This window comes from Symphodus melops (genome assembly GCF_947650265.1).
Source record: "Symphodus melops genome assembly, chromosome: 21".
Taxonomy (NCBI): domain Eukaryota; kingdom Metazoa; phylum Chordata; class Actinopteri; order Labriformes; family Labridae; genus Symphodus; species Symphodus melops.
Genome location: NC_136711.1, coordinates 7,627,513 through 7,641,943, shown reverse-complemented (window position 1 = coordinate 7,641,943; position 14,431 = coordinate 7,627,513). Strand labels below are relative to the sequence as shown.

The 14,431-nt window shown below is 41.5% G+C and overlaps 1 protein-coding gene across 1 annotated transcript in view; it reads left to right on the top strand.

Annotated features, from left to right (window-relative positions):
- Positions 1-10,720: 10,720 nt before the first annotated feature.
- Positions 10,721-14,431, top strand: part of fam20cb (FAM20C golgi associated secretory pathway kinase b) — a 66,062-nt gene continuing 62,351 nt past the window's right edge. Inside the window, exons 1-2 of the mRNA XM_079372413.1 lie at positions 10,721-12,022; positions 12,168-12,343. Of these exons, the coding sequence (XP_079228539.1) occupies positions 11,487-12,022; positions 12,168-12,343 (712 nt within the window). The 5' untranslated portion in view covers positions 10,721-11,486. The remainder of the gene's footprint in view (positions 12,023-12,167; positions 12,344-14,431) is intronic.

The window sequence follows — 14,431 nt, the reverse complement described above, 5'->3', positions numbered from 1 at the left end:
CCTCTTTCTCTCCTCACCGTGTGAGAGAGGGGTCTTCGAACGCTTATCTTGCCTTCGAATAAATGTTCATTGAGACCAGATCGATCTTGGGGTTCCTTTTCGAATAGATCTTCTCACTCTTTATTTTCACTCTTTGGTAATGGAAAAAATTCCACAACAATTTGGCGTTGTCGGCAGGATCCAGCGAGCTGCTACACGAGGGGAACGGGTGAACGGTGCTTGGCCAGCCTGAGGAAAAAAAACTCAGTCCACCTGTTTGAACAGGGGAGCCGGAATCTCGTTTCCTGCGTCTACGGCCGCCTGGATCCAACGGACTTGAGCCGAGAGAATACTGGGTGAGATACTATTCAAATCATAATTATGGACTCTCTGGGAAAGGGAAGACGGGTGTTTTTATGATTTCAAGCACTATAAAGAGAGAAAATCAGGGACTTTCCAAGAAAAAATCAGTGCTCTTATGATTTCAAGCACAATAAAATCTGAAAATCCGGAGATTTTCCAGGGGGAAAATTGAGTGCTTTTATGATTTCAAGCACTATAAAGTATAGAAATCAGGGATTTTTTCTTGGAGACTCAGTGTTCTTATGATTTCGAGCACTAAAAAATCTAAAAGGAATCAGGACTTCCCAGTGGAAAATTCAAGGTGCTCTTAGTATTTCAAACTTATGAAGGTAAGAGCTCTGGATTTTCTCCGGGGGACTCAGTGCTCTTATGATTTCGAACACTATAAAATCTGAAGAATCAGGGGACTTTCCAGGGATGTTCAAAGTGTGAGAATATTCCCGTGGCAAGTCAGTGCCCTTAGCATTTCGGCACGATAAAGTTAGGAAAGCCAGCAAGAGACGTCTTGACTGTAACAGGGGGTCCGGATCCACTAAGTGTCAAGTGCCTTTCCCCGACAGTCCAGTGTGTAATATTATGGGATAAAAAAAAGAAAAAGAGAAAACAGGAAAAAAGGGAAAAAACAAAAAACAAATACGGTGAAAAATGTTTTGAATGTCTGAATGAGTGGATGAATGAATATGGATTTCCAGAAGGAGTTTCGTTGAGCTTAAATCAGTTAGAATAATAATAAAAAATATAAATAAAATATAAATAATAAAGACAGTATAAATAAAAGAAAAAGGTAAAGGTGAAAGTTAAGAAGGATTTGGAAAGATATGGGAGTCATAACAAATGCATGACAATGTGGAAGACTGCAGTGAGACTCGCTGCAAAAGAGAGAGGAAAAAAGGTCATGTAAAAGAATGGCAGAGGGACGAGTTTAAGTGGGGATGTAACTGGAAGAAAAAACCAGTTCAGCCCACCTCCATATAGGTTTAGTGATACCTCACGCCTGTCTCCTTATATGCCCCATTGCAGGCCCTCAGGGTGACGGACTCGGACCTGGACTCCTACCCTCCCATGCCGCCGTCCCTGCCACCACTGGAACCAGACCAGCCGGAACCAGATGACCAGCCTCCTCCCCGTGATCAACAGGGCCCAGCGAACGGTTCTCCAACATCGCAACGTTATGACAGCCCTAACATTGCCAGCTCCAGACCAAAGAGCAAAGCATCCACATTGGAATAACACAGACAGTGGAATACAAAGCTGCTGTTGCTACTCTGACCCGAGACCTGAGAGACGATTTCTTCAGAAACACTGATACCGGCGCTATCAGGAGTGTTATGCAGCGCCCAGAGAAGCAAGCTGCTGATTTCCTGCATTGCCTGGCGGAAGCCTTTAACCGTCACTCAGGCCTCCTCTGCAACCACATTATGGATTATCTGAAGTTGTGGGGCAGACATGCATGCTGTACATAGGGTGGCAGGTATGGAGAGTTCCAAAGACATGTTTTACACTCTCAGGACGTGGTGAATGAGCGAGAAGGGAGCAGAAAAGAAAAGAGAGACACTGTTGCATAAGCCTAAGCTCATCATGGACAGTGGATCTGCCGTTTCCAGGGCCTGTCCCAAAGACACGGCTGCGAAGGGGGCCGAGCCCTTGACTGACATTCTGACGTGTGTTATTACTGCCGGCAACCTGACCGTTGAAGGGACGATTGCCCGCAGCGAGGAGGAGCTGAAGGAGGAGCCTTTCTATTTTTAGAAACTTGTGTTTATTCACTTATTTTTTAGGAACTTTTGTTTATTTACATATTTTGGGTACTTATGTTATTTTGATTCTCCCGCATTTCAAAACGAACCTGTGTGTTTACTATAGAAATTTTGGGGAAACTGGTTAAATTTCTGGTTGATTTTGAGGCTACTCATTCTGTGATCACAGATCACAGAATTATTTTGTCTACCCCAATTAGATATAGTGGCAGATATATCTATTCTATATCTGCCTCTGGGGAAACCATTAGAGAAAGGGTTTCTAATCTAAAGATATGTCATTCATTTCTGGTTTCTCATCATGGACCTAATGATGATGATCCTGACACGTGTTACAGCTGTACAATGGGCCCCATTTGAACTGAAATATATCTATGAGTTGGGAACACAGTTAGGACAATCGACCCAGCAACTTGTTAAAATGACCAAAGAAAAGTTGTTCCTGACTCAGACTTCAAGCGACTTACTGACTTACACTGTACCTCTCATGCGTCTATCGACTTCGACCATGTTTATGGAAAACAATGGTACAAACAATCCTCTGACAGACTGACTCTAACATTGTTTTGGAGCTCCCACGTGGCGGCTATCTGTGTGTCCTTGATGGAGCCTCAGGAAGGATTGTTTAGAGTTTACAGTTTCTCTCTGCATGTGTCTTCCTGAAGCTGAGCGCTCCTTCGAGCAATTGCTAATTGTTATTATTTAATGTTTATTTTGTAGAGAGAGAGCACAGTCTACTGAATTAAATTCCCTGGGTGTTAAACATACCTGGTCAATAAAATTGATTCTGATTTTGATTAAAGCAAGCCCTGTCTCAGTCGCCACCTGCCTTGGGTCTTCCTGACCCCTCCTGTCCTGTTGTTCAAACGTTGGATGAAAAGGGAGGATTTCTCTCTTCTGTCTTGTTATAAATGCGTGGTGATAAACTCTGCTCGGTGGCCTACTTTTCATCCAAACTTGACCCTGTGACTGTGGAACTTCCTGTTTTTGTTTTTAGAGCTGTAGCAGCAGCTGAAGAAGCTGTTTAAGCTTCACGTGACATTTTTGGCTTCGATCTTACAGTCCTTGTTTCTCGTAATGTTTATTATTTTGCTTGATCAAAATGCATGACACTTGTCTGCTGCCAGGTGATTGCGCTATTCCACCATCTTGCTTGGCCTCCCCAATTTCACTGTCAGGTCTGCACACCTCGTGCTGACCTCTCTGACCGACCCCTGATTAACCCTGACCTAATCCTGTTCATTGATGGTTTCTCCTCCCGCTCTGACATTGGACTGAAGAGGGTAGAATACGCTGTCTGCTCTAAAAACAATTTGTTGGCCTCTGGCTCACTGTCATCTTATTACTTTGCACAAACTTGTGGCTTTAACTGAGGCCTGCAAATTAGCATCTAAAACGGTCATAATCTACACTAACTCCCGTTATCCCTTCGGAGTAGTTCATGACGTTGAAGCACTATGAAAACATCTCTGTTCTCTGAAATCTGACTGTAAACATATTTGAGACTGTGGTTTGCATGTTTTTCCATGTGTGTCGAAGCATTTCCAACTAAACATGTTGACAGAAGTGCCGTCTCAAAAGCTCTTTTGACAGAGATCATTCCAAGGTGGGACATACCTAAACCTAAACTCCAGTGATAATGGCATCCATTTTATTAAGAAAGCCCGAACAAGAAGTAAGTGCTATGTAGGGGTTCAAGCTAAAAACACTCTGTGCCTCCCATCTACAGTCAGGTGGCGCTGTGAGCGTGAAAATGGCACTTGAAAAAGCAGGTTGGTTGAATGTTGTGAAGACACCAAGTTACCCTGGACAAAAGCACTTTCGCTTGTTCTCATGTAAATGCGTACACGCACACGTGCACGCACCTCACTTAACTTTTATGAAATATTGTTTGAACATCTAGATAACACTGGAGGTGAAACCAGCACAAAACTAACTCCTACATCTACTGCTTCATTAAAACATAACATGTTGAAATATCGCAAAATTCTGTCACGGTCCCTTTCTGTCTCCACCAGGCGGTGAAAGCTGCACGACCCGTTCCAGCGGCCTCTGGACCGCTCTACACCTTCTGGCCAGGACAGTGGGTTGCTGTGAAGGACCACAGGCACCGCCACTGAAAGTCCAAGCGCCGGTTAGGTCCGTACCAGGTTCTGCTGACCCACACCGTTTGAAGGTCGCAGAGATGGCCACTTGGATTCACGCCAGCCACTGCCGCCTCTTCACTGGAGAGCCCAGTAGCCGCCCCTAATCCAGCCCCATAATTACTCTGAGGTGTTCCTGTGTGGCCACCATTGGAGCTGTTGCCCTTACCATCTTGTGCCTCCCCTTGTGGGGGTCCCTTTGGGGAGACCCTGTCCATGTGTCTCCCACCAAAGGTGGAAACACGAAACACTCAGGGGAGCTGCATAGTTTGTGGATTATTGCCCCATACCACTCCTTCTAACTGCTTGCTGATTCCCTATCCCGCCTCAGTACACGTTTCCACTCAACCTTTTCACTGGAAAAGCAACCACACTCAACCTTTTCACTGGAAAAGCAACCGCACTCAAACTTTTCACTGGAAAAGAAATCAGACTCAGACTGTGAATCTTACCCCTGGAGTAAGAATGTAACGGAAGTTATTATGTTCTTCGTGATCCTCACACCTTTACTGCACCGACTAATGCTTTTTGTGTTCGATCTCGATCAGTGTACATGTAAAAAAAAAAAAAAATGGTCTCAACCTCTTTGTTAACCCTTCTGTCTGTATTACTCGTCAAGACCCCAAAGGCACATATTTGGGTACCATTGCAGGATATAATATCCCTCTTAATGACTCCTGCTCTTTCTTTCTTTCTTGAATGATAAATTTGCTGTTTATTGGAATTGTGCTACTGATGATGTTTTTTTTTTCTTGTTGTGTTATTCCCTGCACCAGAGCTCGGGTTCAGCACCTAGAGAATCAAACTGTTCAATATCAACTCCTTTCCATGACTTCCCCTGTTATTAAGAATTGTAAGAATCCAGCAGCGACAGTGATGATGAAGAAGACTATAATCCGTAAATATTGATATGCTGTACCTTTATGAAGTTTTGACTTGAAGTGGTTACACATTGTCATTGGAATTACGGATGTTTGGTTTACTGTGACTGCACACACATTTAAGAAAATTTCCCAAGTATCATATGGTGTGATTAAGATGTAATCAAAAGGGAGGAATGTTATGGAAAATGTTACTCCATGTGTACTATATGTGTTGTACGAAGGTCTCATAGAATCTGTCATATAAAATGTATCTGAAATGTCTTAGAATACTACATGCACAGCATATTGGGTGTTTTGTTTCCCATCATTTCGCTCCCTTTATTCTGTTTCTCACCGTTTGTACATGTGGGAAGAGTCACCCAGGCTCTTTCTCACTGGACTCCATCTCCTTCTCAGCCTTGGGAGATGGTAAATAGTCATGTAGTCTCTTTTCTCACACTGGGGGATAGATTGTGCCCTGCCAGGTGGGCAGGGGCTCTATGTGGCGTGATGGGGAAGTGCTCTGTGTAATGTGATGGAAATGTATAAGTTTTCATGTTTGCCTTTACTCGGGGCCTCTTTCTCTCCTCACCGTGTGAGAGAGGGGTCTTCGAACGCTTATCTTGCCTTCGAATAAATGTTCATTGAGACCAGATCGATCTTGGGGTTCCTTTTTGAATAGATCTTCTCACTCTTTATTTTCACTCTTTGGTAATGGAAAAAATTCCACAACACTTCCTAAGTGGATTTCACAGAAGTTTGATTGACTTGGAATTACATTGTGTTGTTAAGTGTTCCCTTTATTTTTTGAGCATTGATATTGCAACAGAAGTTAGTTTGCGTTTGGTGTCGAGGCTCTGACCTTGGCACTCTTTGAAGTTTAGTTTTATTGTGATGTTTTAAACCCTGTTTAACCCTGCAATATGACGCTTTTTGCATCACATGAAGAAAACTTTCAACCAAAGAAAAACACATTTTTCTCGTCTCAGGGCAAAATGAGGGCTGGATTCACGACCATTCAACACTACTACCATGTTTCTAATGATACACATCTTCATGTAAATGGGTGAAGTATCCCTTTGTGGGTTTGTTTTTTGTAATACATTAGCATAATAAAAACTTCTGTATGAGAAGTAAAGGGAGTTCAAATTTGACAAAATCATTCAAGGGACTTACAGAACACAAAGAATACAATGAGCTGTTGTTACAACTTCCTGCTTCTAAAAATAACTAATCCCACATCTCTGGAATGCAACCACACCAGTATGAGTAAATGTATTAGGCAATTGGTCCCCATTAAAGCTAAAACAAAGAAAAGGCTTAAAAGGGCTCTGCAGTGATGTATTTAAGAGGAATTTACAAAATAAAAATATAATTTCTCACATGGACTTGAATCAGCTCATCTTGCCTGGGCAGACTTTGTACAGTAGTAGACTTCACTCTCCTTCACTGATGGTGCAGATAGGAACACAGATAGTGCTATCTTGTTATCCACTCGCGATTTCTCACTGAGAGACACTGTGAAGTGTATAGAGGACATAAATCTTGTTTATTTACGACCTGTGCTGTAGTCAGCTATCTGTTAGGATGCCTACCTCCACTTCCTCCTAGTCATGTGCAATGTCTATATGCTTTTAACACCGTTGTCAAAGCTGCTATTGGCAGATGGTGTTTCTCAATCAGTTATGTCACAGATTGTGATCAGTAGAAGCTCTGTTATAGAAAATAAAAACAGTGTAAGAAAAGGGTTAAACAGTTGGATGATTCAATGTGTGGATTTGTTGTTTGCACATTATCTGCTGTGTCACGATGCTGCATTTCTGTCCGGTAATAGAGTGAGATTATTAATTTGGGAGTTGCAAATTGTCGTCTCACAACAGTCAACTTCTATTACCGGACCTGCAGCGCTAATGTCATTTGACAGCAGATAAAATGTGAAATAAAAAATGTGTTGACACATCAGCCTGAGGGGGATGGAATCGAGCAGGTCGGTTGATTCCTCATGAGAAACTCAGCAACAATTGCACTAGACGGGCCTTGTGAGGAAGCACTGACCCATCCACTGCTGTGATCCATGTCTGACTGACATCAATACACATTTATCTCTGCCTGTTTCACCTGAGGCAAGGAGACGATGGGCTCTACACATTTGGACAGGCAACAGGCATCGCTTTGTCTTCTAAACCCGACATATCACTGACATCAAATACCAGACTAGGCGATCTGATGGACCTTTTGCTTTGTTGAGAATTAGTCACTGTTAAAGGGCCCCAAAATGTCAGTAGTAAGTGTATCTTATGTGTGTAAACCCTCCATTACACAGTCGTTTAGGGTAGCAGGGGAATACTCCCTCCAGGAGAAATACAACAACCTGTCCTCTGTGTCCAACACAATACACAATCGAGTGGTTTGTTGAATCCATTGTTAGGCGTATAAATGTGATTATTTGCTTCTGAAGGTTACTTTTCATAGCAGCCTTTAACATTTGTGTGTGAATTGGTTTGTACAGTAGTTGTGACCTGCAGTGTAACAGCGTTTTCGGTTGTCAGACGACTATAAGCACGATAAGCTCAAGTCCATTTACCATTTTAATAAAAATCAAAGATCTAAGATCAAAAAATATCTTAAATAGAGATCACTTGTGATGTTAATTTGACCTTTGTTGCACGAGTTCGTAGAACCACCACTGAGTCTGGTTTTGATTAAGGTTTCTTAAAATAACCCTTTTCCCTCCCGTTGTAGCTAAATTATTGTACATGGTGGATTAAGTTGGGACACTCTAAATAAAAGAGTATGTGCCAGTCTTGCTCCATGCGTAGCTTAAAATTTCATTACAATTGTGATTTGGTGCTTCATGAACAGACAGTGTTTAATCTTTAATAAAAGCATTTTAGTAAAAGATGGTTAAAAATAACATTATGAAGAGAAGTTACTAATATTTTGAAAACAGACTTTCCTGTAAATTGGATGTTGGAAAACTCAAAGTTCAGCTGCATTCCTTCTTTTAGCAGCAAGTTTTGCTCTAAGCTAAGGGTGGTGTCCATGGGTGGAGATAACTGGGGAGGGTAGGGTTTTTTTTTTTTTTTTACCCCTGTGACGTCTGAGAGCAAATTTGAAACAGAGCATTGTTCTCTGTGTTGTAATCCATCCAGTCCACAAAGGACTGGATGGGTTTATTTCACATTTTGTGAGGCGGTAGACACTCAGGTTACTCAAATGTACAAAAACACTGTACAACTGGATTTTTCACAATATGTCCCCTTTAAATTATATTTGTATGCCTATTTTAGATAGGACAGCTGAAGAGTAACAGGAAATGTTTGGAGGAGAGAGTGAGGGATGATATGCAGCAAAGAGCCAAGATCGCACCGGAACCAATGGCTGCTATCACGAGGACTATTGCTTTGTACATAGTACACGTGACTTAGAGTAACTGCTCGGCTATTCGGTAACCCTGAACTTCTAAAATTATAAGTTTATGGTGTGTAAAGGACTTTAGTATTATTATTATTTTAGGAGTTGAATAAGAATACACATTTAATGCCACATGGTATTTAAAGGAGGACCTTTAAGAAGAGTAATTAGAGAGGCCTGATTAAAGATTTCAGCTGAGCAAAAATCCCTGTTCTGCTGTTTCATTTTTTCTGTGTATTAGCTTTATTAACACTGACAACTAATGTTTTATTCCACTGGGGAACTCCCCCATAGAGCCAATATATCTACACTCCTCTCTCTTATGACTCTATTCTGTGTTAGTGCAACAGCCAATAACACCCCTCCCTTGGTCTCTGGGCTCTTTTTAATTATAAACTAATCTGGGGAGGTAATCACAGACAGCATGATCACTTACTCATGCATATACGCCATACTATGAAACGCAAGTAGTTTATCAACCCCGTCTCTCTCTGCTGCCTATTTACAGCCACTGGGAAGCATGCATGCAGCCATAATGCTGTGCCAATTAGCCATAAAGAAGAAACATTAGTGCAAATTAGAGTGGATGCTGAAGACTTGAAGTCTTGGCTTCTTGAAGTTTACAGGTAAGGGGAGTAGAGGGATTCTGATACCAATACAAGAGTGGGAGAGTCCTCTAATGTACCCCAAAATGTTTTATCTGGTATCTGAAAAAGTAATTATTAAAATCTGCTAATTATTAAGCTACTCTCCTTTTTATTATCTTCGTTATTCAATAAGAAATGTAAAAAATAAAATTAAATGTGGATTTGACATAGCCTTAAAATGGATGAAAACAACTGTTTTCAGGTAGCCTAATTTAGCGTCCACAAAGTCTACAGTGCAACATTAGATAAATGTCAGAGGTTTTTTACCATTCTATATATACTGTACATGTTTTATAAAATTGATACATCTTTTAGAATGTAGTAAACTGTTCTTTTTATTGATCTTTGATATGACATATTGGACATCTGCTATATCATTGGTTAAGTCATTTTAGCCTTTGCTAAAAATCAAGCTAGGCTAAACAACAATGGCAGCAATAACAATACAGACTATATTCAGCTCCTTAAATACAAATGTAGATATTTTGTGTTTGCACTCATCCCAAGGAAGCGCATTGCATTCACTTAAGAAAAAAAATAGAGAAATTATCTCATGGCTAAGAGACATCTTTTCTATAATTATGAGGGAAAATCTTGTAATTACGAGATGAGCTCGTAATTATGAGATAAACATCAGCTGATGTTTCAGGACAAAAGACTGTATCGCTGTATCGTTTGTGTTAAAGGATGATATATGCGGACAGACAGACAGTGTGTGCAACTAACTGACAGACAAATATGAACTCGCTATTGGTTTCTTAGCGTAAGTGCTTCTCATTGTTAAAGAAGAGTGTTTTTGTATTAAAAGTCTCTTTAATTAGACAAGTTAACTCTTAGCTATGTTGTGCCTGTGAGCATATTGGTGCTGATTTTGTAATTATGAGAAAAGGTATCATAATAATGTCTATTATTTTTCTCTTTTGTGAATGCAGTGCGCGTCTGACACTGAAGGGATATTAGTTATCAAAACTGGCCTTTTAAACGTGTAGCTTATAGGAGGACATCATATTGAAATATCTCAAATTCTAGTTACAGGGGGAGGCAGGCAAAAAGATGGGGGCCTGTGTATTTCTTCACTTTAAGAGACTTTTTTCAGTCTGCAGCTGAAAGGTGCTTTATGGTTTTCATTTCATGCAGCCTTTCAACTTTATTGAAGATGTGATTGCGGCTGAGTGGCAGCAGTGCAGGATGGAAGTGGATCCTCAGACTGATGAGCGCTCTAATAGGCCTGTCTAATGTATCATCGACGGATTGACTGTCGTCTCAGAGGAGACATTTCAGAGGGATTTCAGCAGATGAATTTAAAAAAAAAAAAAAAAAAAAACTACAACAGCTGAAAAATGTGAAAAGACGCCCTCTTGTTTCGCGGCTGGGACGTGCAGGGAGTTTTTACTCTGAGAGGAATACAGACGAGCATTTATACGCTTCACATGCTCTCTCTCTCTCTCTCTCTCTCTCTCTCTCTCTCTCTCTCTCTCTCTCTCTCTCTCTCTCTCTCTCTCTCTCTCTCTCTCTCTCTCTCTCTCTCCCCTCTCAGCCAATCTGCGCACAGTGACGCTGCGCAAAAGGCTGGATCTTGCCCTGGCTTCACCATCATATTTAACACACCCCCCACATTTTACACATGCTACAAGAGGTGGATTCTCTAATGCTTGAGGTGGACTGGCCCCCGCGGGAGGATTTTCTTTATCCTGTTACCTGTGTTGTGTATCCCTTCCCTTGGCTCGCCTTGGGTCGGATGATCACTCCAGTTAGGAGGGGATCCAAACACTTCTCACTTCGTGGACTTTCCCCTCCAAACACTTCACGGGAAGAGCTGCACTTCCCGTAAATGAAGTCCAAGCTCATCCACTGCTGCTCTTCCACTGGAGCGAGACATAAACGCGACCCGAACCTTTTAGATACATGTGTTTATGGGATCGTTTTTTTAGCGCCTGTCAAAGCTGCTTTGGGATCACTTGTCTTCAATCATTTTTGGTCATTCTGCTGAAATATTTCTTGGAGGAGGATGTGGCTTGCGCATATTCACCGCTGGTCTGAGCCCACGCGACCTGCTGTACCTGCAAGCTTGCGGATGATTTTGCGCTTCTAAAATCTGGTCACACGCGCGTTTGAATACGACTCTGATGTTGAAATAACAAAGGCTGAACACTGAATCCTTTACTTAAGACGGCAAGTGAAGATGGATTCTACGTGTTCCATGTATATTTCATTAGATTGGCGTCCAGTCTAGTTAACATAATCAGCGATGTAGTCAGCTTGTTCATCTACGTGCTCATTATTTGCAGTAAATACTCACATCTGCTCAAAAAGGAAACCATGAAGATGATTCTTCTGCGCAAATTCCGCTTTCTGATCCTCATGGTGTTTCTCATCGCGTGCTCTATGCACATTATGATAGACTTGTTACCAAAGCTGGAGAGGCACAGCAACAGCGGCTGCTCCTGCTCGCACACGCCGAGCGAGGAGCCTCAGAGCTGGGGGAAGCAGCAGCAGCAGCAAGGCTGGCCTAACAAACATACCCTGCGGATCCTACAGGACTTCAGCAACGAGCCCAGCTCTAATGTTTCTTCCCACAGCCTTGAGAGGAGCCGAGTCACAGGCGACAAAAAACAACAGCAGGCTTTTAGAAGGATTGAGCATCCCGGGCAGCAGCAGCTTGATAACAGGAAGAGACAGTTCATCCAGGACGCGGCTATGACCAAGAACGTGCCGGTTAAAGGTTCAAGGTTGTCTGCTCTTTATGATCACCCCTTATATAAAAGATCAGTCCCAGCTCTGACAGACGATGACACGCTATTTAACGTCAATACGGACATCAGATTCGACCCGAAAGCTGCAGAGGATCAAGCATGGTATAGTGTCGTACTTATGAAATCATCTCAAACATTATTGCATGCACTTTTATTAAAAAAAAGAAAGCTATTTTAGAATATGTTTAGAATAATGTGCACATTGACAAATAAACCCTCTCTTTATTTGCATTCCTTCTTCCTCCAGGAATGCTGAAGGCACTGTAGATGAGTTCAGCCCAACAGGTGAGCTGACTGCTGATTCCTACCCCTACTGGCTCCGCTTCCACATTGGGATTAATCGATATGAGCTGTACTCCAGACACAACCCGGTCATCGAAGCTCTCCTCAAGGACCTGGTCACCCAGAGGATCACCAGTGTGGGTGAGTCATACAGATACAATGAGGGGGTTGACTCCATGGCAACAGCAGCCAGAAAGAGGGCTTAAATGCACAGGTGGAAAGTCTGAATTACACCTTACTCAAACAACACCAAGAAGATTGGGCAGAAAACTGGTGTTTGTGGTTTTAGGATGGTCAAATGAATGCTCATTTTTCTGTGTAACAGTCACACTTTCTCGTATCAACACCATATTACTGGCTATATAAAAAGCGGCTTTAGATTTTTTAGTTCATGTATTCAAAGTGGGGCATTTCAGCTGTCCAGTGGTGTGGTGTCTCTGTGTACAATGCCGAGTTCAAAGTTCATTTTAAAGAGACTCCTGTGAAAAACAAGCTGTTTTTGCACAACAACATTGTCACATACTTTTACATATGATGTAATGAGAATCAGAATCAGGGATATTACTAAGTTGGTTAACACGTACTTGAAATTTTTAGGACTAAATTTACTTAAACTGGGAAAAAAAGTAAACTGCAGTATTTTTTTTGTCATGAAAATGACAAAAAAAATAGAATGTAACTACCAATAATAAGACAAAGGACAATATACTAACTATTCACAATACACTTGAAAAGCTGTATGAGCTTAGTTAGCTTTGTCGGGACCCCCAAAATTCTGTGTATTGTAAGAAAGGCTAGAAGCAGAGCACAAGTCATTTCCATATATAAGCTATAGGACTGAGTTGACATATATAATATGATAAACGGACACACATGTGATACCTGTGTGTTTTTTTATTCTTAGGGAGCAACATATACATTTTTGCAGTTATAAGCAAATCTACATTTAAAAGATTAATATACATATATGTGTCGTTTCAGGAAAAATCCTACTTAATTATAGTTGTGCTTTAATTTCAACTACTTTGTTGTATGTATTTTTAAAAATGGTGTACTATTAGCTTATTATGCTATTTTAATCATAGAACTTTTTATTTAGTTTATGGAAGGCATCTCTCGACACCCCTCTCAGTGTGTCAAGACTCCCCAGGGGTCCCAACCTCCATTTTAGGAACTATTCAAGTTATCATAAGTTTACCAAACTGTGTCAAATATGAAGTTTGGTCAATGGTGGTGGAAAATTGCCCATAAAGAAAACTCAGTGTCTTTACAGTAAGCCCAAGAGGAATGTGTGCCTCAAATGTAACTGGTTCTTCCGCTTAACTGCAAGAGGCGGTGCAGCAAAGTGATGGACATCTTTGCTCCTTGCTCCCACAGACACAGATGACATAAAAACACACAAGTATGCATGGAGATGGATGTCGGCTGCAGGCTATTGCACAACAGCGCTGAATCTAGAGGGCCCCTCTAATAAAACACCACAATCTGCTCTCACGTATACCTACAAATGAAATACATCAAGCTGGAGAGAACACCTGGTTTTTATGCAAATCCCAGGCTACACATCTCGGTTTGATTCCTATCAAGCGCTTTTTTTATTGACAAGTGCACAGAAAGCTGCTTTCCCTGTAAGTGCAAGCAGATACCTGACAAAGGCGTTAATCCATGCTAGGCTAGTTTTATAGAATCTGTTTCTACATTTTCTCTTTTTGGAGGGATTGTCTTTCTTTTTGGCTCAGTACGGCTCCCACATTCCAAGAGTGCTTGTCGACTCAAGGTCGCCCATCTTGCGCTCAGTGTTTTTCAGGTTTATGTGCCAATAACAGAACTGTAACAGGCCTATAAGCTTTATCTAGGAGTGGAATTAGCTGCTTATAAAACTAGCATCTTTGTCTGGACACTAAAGGAAGGATTTCTTACTTTCTTTTCTTGTTTTCAAGTCCAGATGTTGCCCAGTTGTCTCCCTCTTGCTTTCTGTCTCAGGCTGGATAGAGGAAACAGTTCTCAGTGTCTCTGGCCAGCTAAATACATGGTGGTTTAGTAATTACAGAGCCTTTACACCGGCCTGAGGCAGAATACCAAAAGAGTCCAATAGCAGTTGGTTATTATCTAAACTTGAGCATAGGAGTGCTTGGATGCAGCATTTAATGATGAAGTCATTGTGTGCGAAAGCCGCAGATCTGATAGAGTTTATTATAGATGATAATGAAGACTTTGTAGTGTATAGTC